This window comes from Arvicola amphibius, chromosome 4, assembly GCF_903992535.2.
Source record: "Arvicola amphibius chromosome 4, mArvAmp1.2, whole genome shotgun sequence".
NCBI classification, from domain to species: Eukaryota; Metazoa; Chordata; class Mammalia; order Rodentia; family Cricetidae; genus Arvicola; species Arvicola amphibius.
The window spans coordinates 92,391,746-92,413,187 of record NC_052050.1 but is presented as its reverse complement, the minus strand read 5'-3'; the positions used below and the strand labels follow the sequence as shown (position 1 = coordinate 92,413,187).

Genomic DNA, 21,442 nt, shown 5'->3' with positions numbered 1-21,442 from the left:
TGTGTGTGTGTGTGTCTCCTTACCATTTATGAAAATTAAAGTTAATTTGCATATGAGAGATTTACTTGTTTATTTTTACATAAAATTTAAACATCTTAATGTTTGACTCTGCAGTTTATAGAGCATCTTCAAAGATTTTTTTGTAGTTAATAGTTTGATTTTATAATTGTCGGTGCTAAGAATGCTGCTTTGTATAAATGTACTGCAAAGTGTATGTGGGAACATTTTGGAAATTGTTGGAAATTCAGTACTAGTCCCAAGCCACAATTTAATTTGATGATTATTTTTTTGAATTGGAGCTCAAGTCAGAAACTCAATTTTAAAATCAAACTTTCTGATACATTGAAACTGGAGATAATGTCTCAGAGGTTAAGAATACTGGTTGCTACTCTTCAGAGTACCCTGGGTTTAGTTTCCAGTGCCCTAATGGTAGCTCACAACCACCTGTAACTTAGGTCCAGGAATGGGACAGCCTCCTCTGGCCTCCTCAGGCACCAGGCACAACACCCATACACACAAAAGAAAACAAATTCATAAACATTACTGCTCAGGAATGACAGAAGGGAAATATTCAGTCTTTGTTTTCTGTAATTCATCATGTTTCTTGAAGAACAGAATAATTTGTATGTGCAGAAAAACATGCAGTCTTGAGCCTCAAGTGTTCTAGGTAGTGTTAGTGTTGATTTGGCATGATGCATGTGCAGTGCAAAGTGCACACATTGTGTTCAGAGCTGAGGTTACTACAATGGAGTCATGTGATGTAACACAGTGAGCACTGCCAGACAAAGCTCAGGGTTGTTTCCCATTTGATTTTGAATTAATTTTTTTGTCATTGAATGTTCAGTAATGTTTTCCTGTTGTCAGATGTTCTCATCATCCATACTCATGTCAAGTGGTGTCTTGCAGTGTTGCTACCATATTAGCTCACCACTCCAGGCTGCAAAACAGACAAACAAAAAGCAAAATGTCAAAACTGACTACCTGCCACACGTTTAGTGAAGCCAACCAGTATATGAATGGGCTATGCCCTGATGCATTTGTGTAGTGATATTTCATCTGTATTTTTATAAATAAAGCTTGCCTGAAGACTAGAGAGTAAAATAGCCCCACTGGTTAGCCTTATAGACCAGGAAGTGGTGACAGTGCACCTTTAATCCCAGTAGCCACACTAGTTTGCCATAGAAACCGGGCGGTGCATGCCTTTAATCCCGGTGGTGCACACCTTTAATCCCAGTCCTAGAGAGGCATATAACTCTCACACACCTGGAGGCAGGTTCACCATTTTGCACTGAAGTAGAGATAAGAGCCAGTGGCTGGCTGTTTTGATTTTCTGGCCTACCCTAATTTCTGTCTCTGGGTGTTTTTTTATTTGTTTGTTTTTTTATTAATCGTGCTACACATCTGGATCAGTGAGTTTTGTTAATGTTCTTAATGGCTTGGAATCTTCAAACCAATGTATGCTCTTACTCTGCACTACCTTGTGTGTTTACCTATTTGATATGAATTAATTCTTGTTTTAAAAGGTATATATTTTGGGGCTGGAGAGATGTTTTAGTGGTTAAGATCAGAGAACCTGAGTTCAGTTCCTAGTGCCTTCCTCTCAAGAAGAGAATCAGATGTTTTCCTTTTGCTTCTGCAGGCACTATCACGTATGTGGTGCCTATAAATACATGCAGGCACACACATACACGTAAAATGAAAATAGATGTTTAAAAATACTTACCTTGCTTGCTTATCCATCCATCCACCCATCCATTTTATCTACCTACCTACCTACCTACCTACCTATTTTGAGACGGGGTTTCTCTGTAGTTTTGGAATCTGCTCTGGAACTTAACTATGTAGACCAGGCTGGCCTCAAACTCACAGAGATCCACCTGTCTCTGCTTCCCAAGTGCTGGGATTAAAGACATGCGCCACCATTGCCTTCCAGAAATGGCTGTGTACCTGGTCCCCAGCATCAAATCGTCTTCCCAAGAGTGGGAACACTCTTGTAGGAGTTATCATGTCATCATCTTTATTTTCATTTGTGTTTCTTTGGTTATTAGTAAGAATTAAAGTTCTTATATTTAGGAATATGGCCTTTTTTTTATTGAGTTGTTTGACTTTTATGCTTTGCTGGCTGTCCCGTTAGGGGACTTTTAGCATGTTTCATTAGCAAGGTTTGACTTTGTGAAAGAGGAGAGCAGAGAGGTTCAGGGTAGGGTCCAGCTGTGCCATAGCCTCCTCACAGCCTAGCCAAGGTGCTTGACCCTGGACGTCAGCTTTTCTTATCATCTGGGACCCCTGAGTGAGTCCCTGCTTTGAGGATGGATAAATACTAAAAGAGCCAATGGTTATTTGTAGTGATGGGACGAGCAGGCCTGCTTTTCGTCCCACCCATCTTCCGCATAGCTAGCTTTACACTCAAAATAACAACACGCAAATTGTATTCATTTAAACACTGCCTGGCCCATTAGTTTCAGCCTCTTATTAGCTAATTCTCACATCTTGCTTTAACCCATATTTAGTAATGTGTAAGCCACAAGGTGGTGGCTTACTGGGACAGATTCAGCATGTCTGACTTGGCGGCTGGCTCCATGGCATCTGTCTCAGAGAGGTGAGGCATGGCGTCTGACTAACTTCCCTTCTTCCCAGCATTCTGGTCTGTCTACTCCACCTATCTAAATTCTGCCCTATCAAAAAGCCAAGGCAGTTTCTTTATTAACCAGTGAGAGTCCTCCATCAGTTATTGGACCTTGAACTCATCCTGTCACTGGGTACCTGTAAAATGAAGATGGCCAAGAGAAAGAGAAGCATTACTCTCTGTTATTGTTATTTGCAAGTACACTTCAAATCTTTTCCCTAGTTTATGGATCATCTTTACTATTCCACTTGTTTCCAGTTGCTTTAGTGAGAATGAGCATCAGTTTTGTTTGTTTGTTTTTGGGTTTTGGTTTTTTTTTTCTCTCTCTCTCCTTACAACAGGATTTCTCATGTAGCCCAGGCTGGCCTGGCACTCAGAGATCCCCTGACTATGAGTGTTATTTCTGTGAAGTGTGGTCTCACACTTTGTCATTAGCATTCTTCTTCCCAGCATGACAGTTAGCCAGGAGGGTTAGTTATCTTGAATGTTTTATTCCTATTGTGAAGATTAAGTTTAGAATATTAATCTATTGAAACATCGATCTAAACTGGTTCTGGTAGTCCTTTGGAACTTTAACCAGTAGTACCTGTGCCCTTTTAGCAAGTGTCTCTGAGGAAAACCAGGAGGGATGAGGACTATTGCCTTAGGTTTCTTAACTAATAAGGCGTTTACACATGTGCATTACAAGCTACTAAGTTCATCTTCTAGTACTTTTCTTTATATACTTTGAAAACATTTTTATTCTTTGAGAATTTGATTAACAGTACATATTTCTTGCACACGCTCATACAGACACACACACACCTTTTCCCCATAACTCCTCTCACTCACCCATCCCTAACTCAGCTTACTGTCTTTTACTTTTTAATGATCAGTCAGCTCCAATTTGTGCTCCCATATGCTTCCACTGGAGTGTGATTAACCTACCACATTCTTTAAGAAAGCCTGCACCAGCTGTCCATAGCTCTTCAGTATGGGCTCATGAACCCTTTCACACTTTGTGCTAGAATGTTGACTGGTTTGAGCGTGTGCAGGTAACCATGGTCTCTGAGTTTATGGGTGTAGCAGTCCTGTCGTGTCCAGAGGACACAGTTTCACTCTAGTTCCTCCTCAGCCTCTGGCTCTTACAGTCTTTCCTCCTGCCTTCCATGACGGTCCCTGAGCTTTATGAAGGAGATATGATACAAATGTCCTGTATGTGACTGGCCACTCCACAACACTTATTCTCTGCACTTTACACAGTTGTGATTTTTTTGTGCTAATGACTATGCTCTTAAAAAAAAGTGTGTGTGTGTATGTGAAAGAGAGAATAGGCACAGGTTGTATAGATACCTGTGTACATGTGTCCAGAAGAAGCTGTCATTTGTCTTTTTCTGTCACTGTTGACAGGATCTTTCTCTTTAGCTACCACTTGCATTTTGTTGACTAGGCAGGAAGGCAGCAAGTCCCAGCAGTCTTCTGTTTTCATCCCTCACAGAAGTGGGGTTACAGGTATGCACCAGGTGTTTGGCTTTTTATATGGGTGCTATGTTCTTAACCACTGAGCCATTTCATTTCTCTGAGCCTGTCTATTTTTTTTATACTTAATTTTTCATCATTTTCTTTTTTTTTTCCTCTTTTGGGGTATGTAGGGTATGTGTGTGCATATGCACGTGTAGGCCAGAGTTTAGTGGTTAGTGTCTTTTTTGTCTTTAAGTCACTCTCTACCTTGTTTATGTATTGAGCTCAGAGCTCACTGTTTTAGGTAGGTTAACTAGCTGGCTAGCTTTGGTAATCATCTCTACCTTCCAGTGCCTACCTGGCTTTTTATATGGGTTCTAGGGCTCCAAACTCCATGTCTAACACTTGCCTTCAGCCAGCTCTTTACTACTGAGCTATCTTCCCAGCTCTAATTCTTTATCATTTTCTATGATTCTTCTAATTTCATTTTTCTGGTAATTTCTCTCCAAAGAGGAATGTTTTGATTATAAAAATAATGAGCCAGGTTGTGGTGGCACATGCCTTTAATCCCAGCACTCGGGAGGCAGAGGCAGGTGGATCTCTGTGAGTTCGAGGCTAGCCTGGTCTACAAGAGCTAGTTCCAGGACAGGCTAGAAAGTTACAGAGAAACCCTGTCTCGAAAACAAACAAACAAACAAAAAAAGTAATGAATACTTTCTGTAAAACATTGATGCAATACATTAGTTTTCAAAAAGTAGGTAAAGCTAGACCCTGAAAGATCCACTTTGTTATAGAACTATGCTTTTTGTGAAGGTTTTTCTCAGAAAAGATACAAACACAGAGTTAATAAGAAAAAAACTGAGTGACTTTAAAGATTTCTAAATACTAAGTTCCAAATATACTTTAAGTAGCTTTTTGTTAAAGCTGACAAATCTACTCTGGTGTTATTATTTGGTGCCTTAAGCGTAATAGTCACTTTGTATTGTATTCTAGTTTTTTTGTCTATTAGATATTTTTAAAAAGGGTTATTCTTCTTTGACTAGAGTTATTTGAGGTCTGTCATATTTTTGATGGGTATATACTATTTCAATATAGCCCTGTGACAGTGTTTAACTAGGCAATCTTTTATAGGCATTTACATTTTTCATTAATCGAGGCGATACTTAACCTTGTGTATATATTATAGCACATCTTGGTCCGGTTACTTCCTTAACAGTGGGTTAAAAGAAGTGGGTCTGCAGAGCCAAAGGAGTGTGTATTTTGGGTTGTTCGTATAACTCAGCCATAAAGCACATGCTTAAAATTCTTGAGGCCCTGGGTTTAATACCCAGTGCCTCGAAGAAGAAAAGAAAGGAAGAGTGTAGGGAGAATGAAATGCAGTTGGTGATGGTGGCACCTTCGTATAATCTCATCATTCTAGAGGCAGACTTGAGGACAGCTGGGTTGCTGAGCATTGTCTCAACCCCTACCCCCACAACCAAGAGTGCACATTTCCTTTTATAGAGGTTCTTTCCCAAATCTGGAAGTTTGTCTTTCAAACATTACTCTAAGCTGTACTTTTACCAGACACTTGAGAGTACTTTTCTTATATACCACTAACAACCATAGTGATTATTTTTCTGTATTGTCTATACTAACAGGTGAAAAGCATCTGTTTTATTTTAGTGACTTTGATCAATGAACTAAAGCTTTAGAAACAGATTTATTGAGCTGAGCATGGTGACATAGAGCTATAATTCTGGCACTTGGGATGTGGAGGGCAGGATTAGCGCAACATAGACTGCACAAGACCCTGTCTTAGAACAACAAAACTAATCAAACAAAAATCAAGCTTTTATTAAGATATAATTCATATATTATGTAATTATTTTCTTATATGCTGCTCAGATAAGTAGCATTGTGTGACCATGGCCTTGGTCAGTTTGGGACATTTTCATTATCCTAAAAGGAAGCCCTATACCATTAGCAGTTACTCTCCAATTTTTAGGAATTCTTGTTTCTAGCCAATCCCAGGTCTGTGTTCTGCTCCTATTCATTTACGAACATAAAACAAAAATGGAATTATACATTGTATGTTTTTTTTTCCTGCCTGGCTTCTTTCACTGACTGAGTTAAAGTTTTCAAAGTTTATATTGTAGCATGTGCCATCTTTTTAATGGTGAGAAAAATATTCCAGTTTGAATAGACCACATTTTAGTCTTCCCTTGAACACTTGAGTTGTTTGTGTTTCTGGCTGTTATAAATAATACTCCTGTGAACTTTTATTTTTTACATGTTTGTATATGAACATGTCCTTTTAATTATCTTGGATATGTGCCCAGGAGTGCAGTTACAGAGTGATATACTGTTGTTGTGTTGAGGAACTGCCAGACGGTTTCCCAGCATTTAGGTTCTTGCCAGTGATGTGTGTCCAGTTCTCCACATCCTCCTCTTCTGTTCCAGTGCTGTTGTTTAGAATCTGTATTCTTATTAATAACCACCTTGGTGGGTTGTATGCTATACTCTGTGGCTTTGATTTATATTTTTCCCTTCCTCCCCTCTCCCTCTCTCCCAAGACAGGGTCTCGAACTCTCTGTAGACCAGTCTGGACTCAAACTTACGGAGATCTCCCCTACCTCTGCCCCCTTAGTGCTGAGATTAAAGATGTGCACCACCATGCCCGGTTTAATTAACATTTTTGTACTAGCTAGTGATGCTTAATGTCTGAATTGGTGGGTTTTTTATTGTTGTTGTTTGAGAAATATCTAGTCAGATCCTTTTATTTTATTAAGTGTAAGAATTTGTGGGGTTTTTTTTTTCATAATGTTTTGGATTCCAGCTGGGTATTAGACCTATGATCTACAACTAATTCCCCCATTCTTTTGGGATTTTTTCTGTTGTTCGTTTGATTGTTTAGTGTTGTTTTTGTTTTTTTGAGACAGGGTTTCTCTGTGTAGTCTTGACTGGCCTCGAACTCACGGAGATCTACCTACCTGCCTCTTTCTACCTAGTGCTGGGATTAAAGGCGTGTGCCACCGTCTTAATTTCTTCCATTCTTTAGGCTGAGTTTATTTTTGTTTTGTTTTTCTTCTTGTCATGTGTGTGCATGTGGTGATGTGCACAGATGTGCTCCTAGCCGTGGAAGACTGCAGCCGATATCAGTAAGGGAGTCTTTGAGTTCTCTACCTTATTCTTTTTGAGACAGGGTCTCTGGATCTGTTGATACGGCTAGTATTTTTAGCCAGTTTGCACTGGAGTCCCTTGTCTCCACCTTCTGAGGCAGGAGTTTCAGTGAGCTGCCACAGCCACCCAGTATTATGTGTGAAGTATCTAAGCTTCAGTCCTCCGGTTGTGTGGCAAGTGCTTTAACTATAATGCCATGTTTCCAGCCCTCCTTTGTTTTTGAGACAGTAGTGTCTTACTCTGTTGCTCAGGCTACCCTGGAACTCAATTTGTAACCCAGGCAGGGCTTGATCTTACTGTAATCCTCTTGCCTCAGCCTCTTGAGCACTGGGATTACAGATGTAAACCATTATGCTTAGATGAAGAAAGCTTTCTTATTTCAATATTAGAAAAAAAAATCGTTTTTTTTCTACTTTACCTTCTTAAAAACCCTACTTTATCCCGTGTGTAGTTTATAATTGTGGGGAACATAGGGATCAAAAGTTGTTCTCCCACCCTCAACTTGGACCCTCTCCTTTATCTTAAACTACCATGTGCACATAAGTCTACTTCCGAACTTTAAAAAGTCTATAGATTGGGGCTAGAGAGATGGCTCAGCAGTGAAGAGCACACACATACTGCTCTTGCAGGAGGACCTGAGTTCATTTCTCAGCATCAACATGGCAGCTCACAACCTCCTGTAACAACAGCTCCAAGGATCTTAACCCTCTTCTGGACTGCACAGGCACTGTATTCATGTGTACATGCCCTTTCCCCACATAAGTAAAAAGAAAAAATTAAAAATATATAGCTAGACTATTTCTTAGTATATGACCATGTAGTTTTCCCTCCCCCCCTTTTTGAGACAGGCTCTCAGTATATTGCTGACTGGCTTGGAACTTGCTATGTAGACCAGGCTGGCTTGGAACTCACAGAGATCTGCCATCCTCTGTATCTTAAGTGCTGGAATTAAAGATGTTTATCACCACACCCTTGAATTGTTTTTGAAATAAAAAATTAAAAATATATGTGCTTTAACTTTATTAGTGTATATATATATATACATATATGCATATGTGTATATATGCATAGTACACACAGATGTGTAGTGTGTGTACACGCCTGGATCCTCTGGGATTAGAGTTAGGCTTTTATGAGCAGCCACATGCATGCTAGAACTCAACCCCCTGTCCTCTAGAAGAACTGTCAGTGCTATTAGATGCAAAGCCATTTCTCTAATGCCCCTCCCATTTTTAACTGTTTTTCAAACATTTTTTTAAACTATCATGAAAATCGTGTAAAATGTATGGATTACTTTTGAGAAACAATACTTAGTCTTGTGTCATGTTCTTTTTAAATTTTTGTTGTTGTGTGTGTGGGTGCAGTTGCATGCAAGTATGTTTATATACTATCTCATGAGGTCATGGAGGTCAGACGGCAACTTGGAAGATGGTTCTATCTGTCCACCCTAGAATCTAGCATTTGAACTCAGGTACTTCTCTACTTAAGACAGGTATCTTCCCCCACTGAGCACATCTATTTTGTGCTTTAACGGGACAGTTTTGCTTTATTCTCGGTGCCTGCCTGGGCAGTAGGGACTAAATGTGTATGCTGAAAGAGCTTCTGAAGAGTGCTTTTGACAGATCCTAGGCCCACCTGCAGCCCCTGTTGCTCCTTAAACGCCAGCCTGGGAGAAGCAATTAAATCTGCCCCTCGGTTCCTAGGAACTTTGTAAAAATTGGACCAGACAGTGCTGGGGTGTTGGCTCTCAGCTAATAAACTTGAGTTTAGATACCAAGGACCCACATTTTAACAAGCCATGTTTAACCCCAGTGCTGATGAGGCGAACAGGGGGTTCCCTGGAACTCACTAGCCAGGCAGTCTACCTGATAGCTTCAGGTTCAGTGACTAATGTGTCTCATTAAATAAAGTAGAAAACACCCAGGGGTCAACACACATGTGAACACATACACACTTAATATTTTTATAGCTTTTCCTCCCAATTGTGAATACATAGTTATGGTTCTTTTATTGAATATTTTTAATTGGGGCTGGAGAGATGATTCAGTGGTTGAGAGCACTTGTTCTTAAGAGAGGATGCAGATTTGATGTAGCACCCTACAGCACTTCACAACTCCAGAGTATTCTTCTGACCTTTGTAGACAAGTGTGTGTGCATATGGTGCAGATACACATGCAGGCAAAACAGTCACATGTAAAATGAATAAGCCTAATTAAAAAAATTTACTTTTAATTGTTATATTTGTATGTATGGAGGTCAGGACAACTTGTATGTTGGTTCTCTCCTCCCACCATGTGGGTACTGAGGTTCTAAAGCAGGTCATCAGGCTTGGCAACAAGTTCTTTACCATTGAGCTATCTCACCAGTTCCAATGATTCTTACATTAGAATAAAATGGAGAAGATAAATGACTGTAGTTGGGAATATCAGGATATTTGGAAAGATCAGAAATCCTTGATCTATGCTTGATAGTGCATATTTTATAAACATATTTATCTTTTTGGTAAATCTGTATATGTGTGTCAAGAGTGTTGGTAATTCGTAACCCCACAGGCCTCTTTTTATTTTTCCTGTAGTTGAGAGTTACACCAGGCAATTTTGCTTCAGACAGAGAAAAACAAACCAACTCAGTTTCTGGAGTTTGTAGCAGATTGCCAACTATTTTTTGGAAAAAAAATTTATTACAGTTGGCTGGATGTGTTGCACAGGCCTTTAATCCCAGCTCTTGGGAGGCAAAGGCAGGTGGATTTCTGAGTTTGAGGCCATCCTGGTCTACAGAACGAGTTCCAGGTCAGCCAGGGCTACACAGAGAAACTCTTATCTTGAAAAATCAAAAAAAGAAAATCTTATAAGTGGAAATTTTAATAAAAGACAATTTCTTTCTTAAAATAAGAAAGCATTTTAAACATACTTGGTGTTGTGTTTCCAATAAGTGTATGACCACAGTGAAACCTAAGTGCATGTGTTACCCTGGGAGTGTGCTCCAATGAAATGTTGTCAATGCAAGGTGGTACAGAGACACACCACCGAGCAGAAGTTACCTCTGATTCTTAGCTATGTGTTACAGTGCACCAAGGCAGTCTTTCATTAGGTTGAACCATATGAAATTGTCAACATTTCGCTCCTTTGGACCTACATAAGCAGTGGCATCTTGTGGGTCAGCTGACACTAATGGTGCTTAGGGTGGGGTGGATTCAGTTTGTGTTGCTGCAGCCCAAAGCCGGCGTCAATTTTGTTGTTGTTGTCATTGGATGATAATTGTATTCAAGTGAACTTGAATCAGATTTACATCTGAGTTAAATAAACTCATCTTGTGTTTGGGATCTTCTCAAAGTTTTTGGTGGATTAAAGAAAACTATTCCAGTTCTTTTGATTATGTTATTCATGAACTTTCCTAATAGAGTGAATCAAAACTCTAAACACTTAATAAGATATTTTGTTACTTTGTTTTATTTTAGTCCCAGTTGCAAACATCAGTGGGAATTGTACCCACACAAGCAATTGCAACAGGCCCCACAGCAGACCCTGAAAAGCGCAAACTGATACAGCAGCAGCTGGTTCTACTGCTTCATGCTCACAAATGTCAGAGACGAGAGCAAGCAAATGGAGAGGTTCGGGCCTGCTCTCTTCCACACTGTCGAACCATGAAAAATGTTTTGAATCATATGACGCATTGTCAGGCTGGGAAAGCCTGCCAAGGTAAGTGCCTTTTCTGAACCTAGTGGCTGTTGTTAGGGTGGAATTTGCCTTTATTATTTTTATCAGCTTTGGTGGTTGGAAGCCTACATGGCATAGGTGCTGGCCTCCTTTTGGCGTGACCCAGAATATGTTGTTCCCACAGTCCCCATATCTGACAGTCAGCTGTCCCTGAAAAGCTCACCTGCTGAGGAAGCAGGTGATTTGGTGTTCTGATTCTCTGAGCTGCCCCTGAATGAGGCGGTGCCCTCAGTTTGTTCTTTTTCTTCTTCCTTCCATGAAGGACTTCTCTGTCACTTCTTGAGTACTCCTTGTTAATGTCTATGTTGTTGTCTAGGGCAGTAATTCACACAGGCAGGCACAACTTTCCTGGTACCCCCAGCATCTGTCTTGTGGTTGTTTCATGGATTCAGGCTATCAGTAGCTCCTCTGCCCTCTCTGTCTTGAGACTGCTCTAATGGTACCCAAGTTATCATCCCTAGGGAGGGGGGAAATCAGGCACATGCATCTTGTGCTATCCCTTTTTAAATTTTTTTTTTATTCATTTATTTTGCTACTGTACACCTCAGTTTCACTGAAGGAAGTGTTTCCTGTTAACAGCCATTCTTTCTTGTATCTTTCTTCTCTTACTTCTTGTGTTCATAAACCTTGGGGAAATAGCTTCCTGGTCTCCATCTATACCATGTTACCATTGTGAATCCCTGGAATAACTCTGATCATGATGGAAACAGAACAGGGGAGGTTAGACTTTAGAGCATGAGAACTGGATATATTCAGTATCAGTCACTCTCTCCGAGTACTTTACTAAGTACCCCGGTGTCCTTTCAGAACTTCTACAGACTTCTCATTGACTTCTCTATCTCTATTTCTTCAGTGGTAGTTCTTAGCTGGTTTCATCCTTAAATATAATTTAATGTTTTTATTTTTAATAGTGGCATTGTAGATCTCTGTTCTGTCTTCCATTGTAGGTGCTCAGTAGTTCAGAGGTTGATAGCTTTTGTTCTGTTTTGTGGGCGGAACCTTAATCACCCATCATTCATAACATTGCTTCTTTGGGAAGTTTTTGGCTGGAATTACTGACAGTCAACTTACAAACTTTTTGGATAGCCTGTTTGTAAGTTAAGGACTGCCTGTACTGTATTATGGTTACACTTGTTACCATTGTTTTTTAATGGAATCTGGCATTATAATTTAGGTGTAATTGAAGTGTGACGATTTGGATAGAAAAATAACATCTCGTTGTTTTTCTGGTCATAGTTGCCCATTGTGCATCTTCACGACAAATCATCTCTCATTGGAAGAACTGCACACGACATGACTGTCCTGTTTGCCTCCCTTTGAAAAATGCCAGTGACAAGCGAAACCAACAAAGTAAGTGAGCACGGGGCAGAGAAGCTTGGAGATGAGAATAGAAACTGTTCTTAAGAAATGCTGAGAGTAGGTAGGTAGTGGGCAAGGGTCACCAGCACAACATGCTGGTAGAGGTAGTGCTAGCAGTGACTGAGGTGCAGCTAAGCTCAGAGGGTAGATGGGCTTCCAGTGAACTTTGTGAATAGCCATGGCCATAGTGGGCTTTCATTTACCTCTACCAATCTGCACACATGGACTTGAAGCAAGGTCACTTGCATCAAATAGCTGTCAGGAAGATTTGGTATTTTCTGACAGATACTTAGTATGAAGATTTGAATGTCAGGTCACCTGTAATGACTGTGACATCATGGGGGCAGTAGAGGGGAATTTTTTGTGAAGAGCCTTTTAGGTTGTATCAGTGTTAAGAGCCTGGTAAAGGTTTGCTTATACAGTTCCCATACCAGCTGGCATAACAACTTATTGAGGTTTAGGCTGGGAATCTTAGACTCAGGGTTGACACATTCTGCTCATCCCCATCATTTTGTTGTCTTCTGAATCATCTGTGTAGTCTTTGATGTGACCAGTTCTGTACTGGCTGCTCTTTACTGCATCTGGCCCCTGGATCCCTGTTGTTTTTAGACCCCTGGCTTTCTGCTCTTTTTAGGCATCAGAGCATTGAAAAGGACATGAACACCTTTCCCCAATTTTAAGACTTTTTGCTGTCATTTCAGAGGTTAAATTGTGGTCTTTGGCTGTGTTCTCCATTTGGATGTCTAGGTCTATGTCATCCTCTAGTTGGAGGCATGCACTCCTCTGGTGATCTTTCAGGATGGCATAGTCTTTCTCATCTTTCACCATCTCTACTTCCTGATGTTCTAAGTGTTCCTCACTTAGAGCATCTTCTTGAACAACTTCAGAGGTTCCCCTTCTTCCTGGTGCACATGTGCTGTTTTCTTCCCAACTGGCTACACATGGTAGTCACTCTAAGAGTGCCATAGAGTGGAGTGCCATTGCTGGCTGTTTGATCTCCTCTTAGGAATCTAGCTTTCCTTCCTATAAACTGCCTCACACTTCACAGCATGCTCCATTGAGAAAAGGGGCGGGAGTTGGGGTTTGGGGCCTTCTTCCCATACAGAGGCACCACAATTAAGTTTCTTTTAATCAGTTAAATTGTTCTTTGAGTGTAGGTGGGGGATGCGTGTGTGGGTGTGTGTGAGTGAGTGTGGGCACTCACTTGCCACAGCTTGTGCTAGGTCAGAGAACAACCTTGGATGTTGGTCCTTCCAATTTGTTAGAGACAAAGTCTCTGTTGCTTGTGTGTGCTGTAAGCCTCTACGTATTCTTCTTGCCTCCACTTCCCATTTCCTATAGGAGCACTAAAATTCCATGCATGTTACCATGCCTGGCTTTACATGGGCTTGGGAATTTGAAGGCAGGTCTTCCTACTTGCATGGCAAGTGCTTTAACAACTGAGCCGTCTTCTTAACCCCTGAATTTTTAGTATATAATTTTCTTGGGCATCTCTTACATAAAATGAATTTCTAGGGTAGTGGGTCTTAACCTATATATTTGAGATAACAGATGTAGTGAAATAAAAAATGTTTTTCCTTCAACTTACTGTAAACCCCACCCCCAATGGTAGTGGTGAAATTTCTTGTGCTTTAGGATACTTTTTAGAAATAGGCTCTTGATGTGCCAAAAGATTCATTGTTGAGTTTGTACTTCTATGACATTAATTCCACGAATAATGAGCTAGGGTTTCATTCTTAACTTTTAACTTAGAGGTGTGCCTTACATGGGCTCCTTTGAGCTTAATATGTACATACTGGCGTGAAAATTGTAAACCTTTGTGATTTTTTTCCTTTTAAGAAATACTAATGTGGTTTTTATGCAAGAGGAGAAGAAAAGGAAAGAAATGTGTGGTTTGTTTTACTTAACATCCTTATAACTGTCTAAGTGTGAAAATTGATTCAGTGCATGCTTTCTTAAGTGGTAAACCACAGTGTTTCTGCTAGTCATAATATGAGATGTTACTGGGGGGTGGGAATTGATGATAAAAAGTCACAGGGAGTCTTGACATGGTTTCTGCACAAGGTTTTGGTGTTTTGGGGGGGCACTTTGTAAAAACTTAAAAGCTTTTTAAATTTTTAATTATTGTGTGTTTGTGTGTCTGTGCGTCTGCAGGTACTTTTGCTTTTATATGAGCCTGTGGAGACCAGAGGTCATCTGGTGTCTCCCTGTAATCACTGTCTACCTTGACTTGTTTGTTTGTTTTGATGTAGTCTCTGTAGTCTCTCACTGAGCCTGGATCTCATGGTTTGGACTAGATTGATTGGCCAGTGAGTCCCTAGAATCTGTCTGTTTTTGCCTCTTCAGCATCACAGTTATGGGCACATAGTAACACCATAACTGGATTTTTTTTATGTGACTGTTGGAGATCTGAACTCAGCTCCTCAAATTTGAATGAGCAAGAGACACTTTTTCTACTGAACCATTTCTTGCTTCTTAAATTACTTTTCAATTTTGAGTGTAGATGTCTGAGTATAGAATTGTTTCATGTCATCAGTGAGAATGTTTTAGCAATCTCCTTTCTTCTCAAGAAAATTGTGTTTATGGTATATGGATCCTAGTTTAGGAACTAGAGAAAAAATATGAACCCTTCAGTATTATCAGTTTGAGTTCTAGAGACTGAAATATATACATTAATATTGGTGTGGTTGGGCATTCTAGTAATCTATGAGCTGAGATAGGAGGATTATGGATTCTAGGTCATCTTAAGAGTATATATATTGTCCCCTCAGAAAAATAATAACAAAAAAGCCCACCATTTTTGAGTTAATTTGTGCTTATTTGATATTAATTCAGTAAATAATGAGCTTCATTTTCATTCTTTTAATTTAGAAAAGTATTTTTTTTCTAGAAATTTGCATGTTTACTGCTCTATCATATTTTTTAAAAGTGGTAATAATCTCTTAAAGGACCAAGTATAGGCATGAAGTACTCTTTGTAGTCCTTATGGGGATAATCAGAATATGCCTAGACTACTTCATAGAGAAAAGTAGTGCTCATGGAACCCAGGGTCAACAAAATTACAATGAATTAGCATCCTAGATGGCCGCCAGATAGCCTGTCTGTGAATAAAACTGACTGGGTGTGGTGGTTTAAATAAGAATGACCCCATAGGTTCATATATTTGAATGCTTAGTCCTCAGGGAGTGGCCCGTTTGAAAGGAGTAGGAGGTGTGGCTTTGTTGGATTAGGTGTTGCCTTTTTGGAAGAAGTATGTCACTGGAGAGTGGACTAAGCAGCTGTCCTATCAAAAGGCCAATGCAGTTTCTTTATTTGACCAGTGGAAGTAACACATAGACAGAAGACCCTCCCACACCACTATTCATCATTGTTTATCCTAGAGGGGCAGATGGCTGTAGATCCCCTGCACTGTGTACTGTGGCACTGAGCCCTCCCAGTACACCTACTCTGTGGTTAGGAGTAGGTGAAGAGTAGATTCTTACAGAGTCCCAGCTTCCAGTGATGTTTAGGAAAGATGAGATAAACAAGATTTTCTCTGGTCTAAGTTTCAAGCTGTGTTTTGGTGTGCATTGAATAGTTATTAGATCACTCTTGTTTTTCCCAGCAGGTCTAAGCTTATAGAGTACATAGATTATGTACTAACCACTGTTCCAGGAACCCTAGTAGGGTGTAGTGTGAATGCTGGAAGTATGAATATCTAACGATAAACAAACCCAGTGGGCCCTGTGGAAATTTAGAGAAGGATATGAAACACTGGTGGCCACTTTTATATGACTCTGATCTTAGTCCATCACCCCTAGGAGTTAGTGCTTTTCATACAGTAGCATTGTTTGAAGCTCTTGTTGAGCTGTGTGTGTCAGTGTCAAGTCTGTTGTTCATAGTTTCCTTTTTCTTGGTTCTAGAATTGTTGAAAAAGTCAAGTTTCAAATGTTTGCCTGTTTTCTACTAGGCATATTTTTGTTTCAAAATGAAAATAGTATTTTTGTTTAGGAAACATGTTTTTAATGTAAACAGAAAATAGTTCATGTGTTAATAGCACCTATGCGAGGCTCTAGTGAATGAGACTGTTTACCCTATATGTAGCCCTGATTTATCTTAGGGTGGGCATTTTGTCCAAATATTGACATTTTGGGTTGTGCAGATGAAAGAATATAGTAAGGCAAAGTCATTAAAACACAGCCTTCACCTAGGAAGGGAGGCCACATAGACACTGTTTCTTCAGATCCTGGAATAATTCATTCACTGTCTAGTCTTTATGTCTAATGTGAGAGGGAAGTAAACTGTTCCAGGCTGGGGTTGAGCACCTTAGTAATGTGTGTGAGAAGACAGTGGGGAGAGAGAGGTGAGCAGGATAGGGAAAGGAAAAAGAGAAGGAGAATAAATATCTTGAAGGAGAGGCCTATGAATTTTGTCATACAGGGGAACACTGGGTGATTATTTTCTTTTTCAGTGTCAAAGCTCTTTGAAAAAGTACCATACAAGTTGAGAAAATATGATGGGTACATGTTTATAGTTTCAAGGACTTAAATATTTAATATACTTTTAAAGATACTAGACTATTTCACCTACACTTGTTGTCAAGGTGTACCTTGGGATTTGTATTTATAATGATGAGATGTTTGCTGTGTTTAATTGTTTCTAATGAATGCTAATCAGTTTGAGATCTGACTATCCTTGTTAGAAAAGTTAATAATATGGAATGTTTTTCTTTCTACACATTTCAGTTTAATTAAGTTGCACTGATAAGCATTTCAGTTGTATATTATACTTACATAGATGTCAGTTGTAAGAATATTACTAATTGAAAGAAAGGCTTTGTGAATGTTTCATATGTCAGAAGATCATATAATGTCAACTTTATAAGCTTAATGTATAAAACATGTCTTTCATTTTACATCTGACATGACTCTAAACTTTGTACAGGTTTAAAATAAAGGACCTCTTAAAGATAAGAATAAATAGTGTGACAGAAAACCTCTGCCAAATATAATCTTCACCAAATGGGTAGATTGTGTTAGTGGGTAGATGAGTTAGACTTGAAATGACCATAAAAGTGAGTGAGCATTACAGGTTATGCCATTTCATCTGAAGTCCTTTAGTCTGAGTTTCTTTTTTTTTTTTTTTTTTCCGAGACAAGGTTTCCCTGTAGTTTCTAGAGCCTGTCCTGGAACTAGCTCTTGTAGACCAGGCTGGCCTCGAACTCAGAGATCCGCCTGCCTCTGCCTCCCGAGTGCTGGGATTAAAGGCGTGCACCACTACCGCCCAGCCTAGTCTGAGTTTCTTATGTGGACAATGGTTCTTCCTTTTATTTCCTGGGGTTAGACAGCTGCTCTGCATACTGCTTGTGGGCTTGGGTCATGGTGGCTGAAAGCTACATGAGGCACTTCTAGGTCCTGGATTGCAGGGATACTGAGGTGGCATCTAGATAAATTAAAGCTCATTTGGAATCTTGAAGCTTCATTCCATCTCTTAATTCTATCCAGATCTGTCAGTAAATCAAGTGTAGTACAGCTAGCATGGTGCTCTTGTTAAGAAAAGCTTATTGCTAATGCTGACATTATACGAGTGAGTTTAGAGAAATGTCATTTTGTAATTTAGAGGATCACCTCATAGATTTGTTGAATAAAAATTGTCCAACCATGTTTCACCTTTGCTGTTCCTCTCAGTTTACAGAGGTGAGTACCAAAAGATAAGTGGGGGCAACAGCTTAGAAAGGTTCCTTCCTTCACTTGAGAGGTAGTTGTTGGGCCATACAGAATGATGTATTTAGCTTTGTCATACATTTGACACTCTCCTTGTAACTGACTCTCTAGGTCTGTCTAGATTTTAATACATACTAATTTTTTACTAAGTGATCTCTTTTCAGTATTTTTATGTTCTGTTGCTTTTACACTTAAAAGGTGGATTTACTTTAGATTTTTGTTCCTTAACTCCTGCTAGACAACATAGAAGAATCCAGCGCTACTTCTTTTCTTGCTGACTTTAAAGCTTTCCATACATTCCTAGTCTTTGAAAGACATGTTCGCTTCACATTATTTACAGTTCATTTGTAGGCATCTCCCTTTTACTTACCTCTTTTGCTTGTCTGTCTGTTTGTTCTTCTAGCCATCCTGGGATCTCCAGCTAGTGGAATTCAAAACACAATTGGTTCTGTTGGTGCAGGGCAACAGAATGCCACTTCTTTAAGTAACCCAAATCCCATAGACCCCAGTTCAATGCAGCGGGCCTATGCTGCTCTAGGACTCCCCTACATGAATCAGCCCCAGACGCAGCTGCAGCCTCAGGTTCCTGGCCAGCAGCCAGCACAACCTCCAGCCCACCAGCAGATGAGAACTCTCAATGCCCTAGGTAAGTCAAGGAGCATTCAAGAACAACTTCCTCCAGATCAGGGTAAAGATGATAATATTTGCTAGAACTTAAGCCAACTTCAGTTTGTGTTTTGACTTCAGATTCATTGCTTTGGATTAATGACCTTCCAGAGAAGACTGAGGTGTATTTTTGCAGGGCAAGAACTATATTTTCAAATGAAATAATGATTTGCTCTGTGTGTACCACTTTGTCTTGACAGTTTATAAAGGTCATCCTTGTGGCTTAGATTGGAGAATCTAACCTGTGTGGACTCTTAAGTATACCACATATTTAAGGGCTGCATATGGTTTTGCTACGTCTTTTTGTTTGTGGTCTTCCCATCATTGGAAGTGACCATGTAGAATCAAGTTAGTTAGCAGTGGGCACTCAGCAGCTTCCATCACTTTACCTTTTTTCTCTGTTCTTTTAACTGCCGTTGTTCACAGTGTGGGTAGTGCTACCAGTGAAGTTATAATTGGTGGCACTAGTGAGTCATTAAAAAATGACAAGATAAGGGATAGGGGATGTAGCTCAGTAGTAAATCACTTGTTTAGTGTACATGAGGCCCCAAATTTGATATCCCATAATGCTGAGAGATATTAAGAGATGGACCAATTAAAACCACCCATATTACTTTTTGGAAAAACACCGAAATTATTATCAGTTAATAATGGCCGGGAGAATGGGTTGAAACCCTGATACCCAAATTATATCTACTCCCCCTCCTTATTGATAGTATACTTTGGGAATTCTATTAATCTCACTGAGTTGCATCTTTTTCTTTAATATGAAGATTATAGACAAACTGGCCTTTCTTTGTTTTCCCCCTAAACTTAGATTTTGTAAGTTTACTTTCTGATAGCTCCAACATACAGGTATGTGCCAGGCAGGTCAGTGTAGTTGTTGAGAATGTGCCAGTAATGAAAAAGAAAAATTGGAAGACTGCAAATGAGTAGTGATCATTTTCTCTGCAGCCACAGAGTACATTTAAGACACTAGCCAGCCTCCATCCTGTTGTAGAATTATTATTTTAAGGTGTGTTACTTTTGTTTATGCTCTGGAACATTTGTTTAGTGATACAAAGTATGTGTTTGAAAATTTGCCTGCAGTCAGGAGCCAAGTGGAGAAGGGTTTATAAGGAGGGGCGAGAAAAAGCACAAGGACTTTTTGGGAGACATAAAGTATGAGCTAGGTGAACTGCTTGCCATTCAGTCTCTCTGGGAAGCAGGATTCTTTGAATCTTGAGGTCTTTATCAGGACAGAGATTCAGATAAGTTCTCTTAGTAACTTTGAAAGAGTCGGTGCCTGAGGGAATATCATTTCCTCTGGTTGCAGCTTTTGCAGCCTAGCTGCTGCTGGTAGCAGCGGAGTTGCAATTGCTGACTAGGATAGCCATAACATAAAAAGTAGCAACCATTTAAAAAGAGAACACCAGTCACATTTTATTTAGACTGTAGAGTAAAAATAGGAAGGAATTGACAGTGACGGTGGAATTTGTTGAAGTTAGTCACCACTAACGAAAAATACAGCTTTCTGAGTTTCTGTTTTGCCTTATCTTGGTATCCTTCATATGAGTTCTTTATGTGGTCACTTGCTTATTCATTATAGGAACTTGGGATTGTGTATATAATGTCAGCATTGATTTCATTTTTCTTTGTCTTTAAAGGAAACAACCCAATGAGTATCCCAGCAGGAGGAATAACAACAGATCAGCAACCACCAAACTTGATCTCAGAATCAGCTCTTCCAACTTCCTTGGGGGCCACCAAGTAAGACTGAAGATTCAAATAGCTTGTATCTGCAGAATAAGTGGGCATAGAATGGGTGGGGGTTACATAAAACTCGGTATGTGGCAGAGAAATCGCTTATTGAGGCGGTGGGAATGGATTTTGGCTTCTTTAACCATTTTTTAAAATTGTGTGTGAGTGAGAGAATTACATTTATGTGCATGTATGTGTGAACACTCATGTTGCAGTGCACAGTGTGAGGGTCAGGACAACTTGTAGGAATTGGTTCTTTTCTTACACCATGTCCTGGTGATTAAATGTGAATTGTCAAGGGCCAAAAGAGGGTGTTGGATTCCCTGGAACTAGAGTGACTAGCAGTTGTGAGCTGTTCAGTGTGGGTGTTGGAAACTGAAGTCTGGTCCTCTGAAGGCAAAACAAGCCCTCTTAACAGCAGAACCATCTCTCTGGCCTATCTTTCTTTTAAAATGATAAATGTAAAACAGAAACAATTAAACAATTTGAATTCTGGTAGATATATTTTACATTTCTCTTAAGCTTTTTAAGTCATATATTGTTGAAGAAGATGGACTGCATTTCATTAATTCACCTGAGTAGCTGGATGAGGTGTTGTTATTTCCCTCTCTAGTCCACTGATGAATGACGGCTCAAACTCTGGTAACATTGGAAGCCTCAGCACGATACCGACAGCAGCACCTCCTTCCAGCACTGGTGTTCGAAAAGGCTGGCATGAACATGTGACTCAGGACCTGCGGAGCCATCTAGTGCATAAACTGTACGTAACCCTCATCAGTCAGATTCACATTTTGTGACTGAGGGTATAGTTGAGTCTTTGTGGGTGCATAGATGTTTGATTTTGTTTTTCATTTGCATGTTCAATCCCAGTTTATAGCTCACAGCTGCTGAGGGTCCATGCTTGTTTCAGAAAGCCATCCCCACTGTTAAGAGACCTAGGAAGGCTGAATTTCCCTGACTCTGGCCCCATTGAATAGTGGCATCAGAGAGCATAGAGATGTGACCTGAGGCCTATCCTCTTTGGTTTTGAG

At 39.8% G+C, this 21,442-nt stretch overlaps 1 protein-coding gene across 1 annotated transcript in view; it reads left to right on the top strand.

The window, feature by feature from the left end:
- LOC119811558 (CREB binding protein) overlaps positions 1-21,442 on the top strand; it is a 134,317-nt gene that overhangs the window by 68,193 nt on the left and 44,682 nt on the right. Inside the window, 5 exon segments of the mRNA XM_038325474.1 lie at positions 10,686-10,926; positions 12,181-12,294; positions 18,409-18,651; positions 20,318-20,420; positions 21,025-21,171. Of these exon segments, the coding sequence (XP_038181402.1) occupies positions 10,686-10,926; positions 12,181-12,294; positions 18,409-18,651; positions 20,318-20,420; positions 21,025-21,171 (848 nt within the window).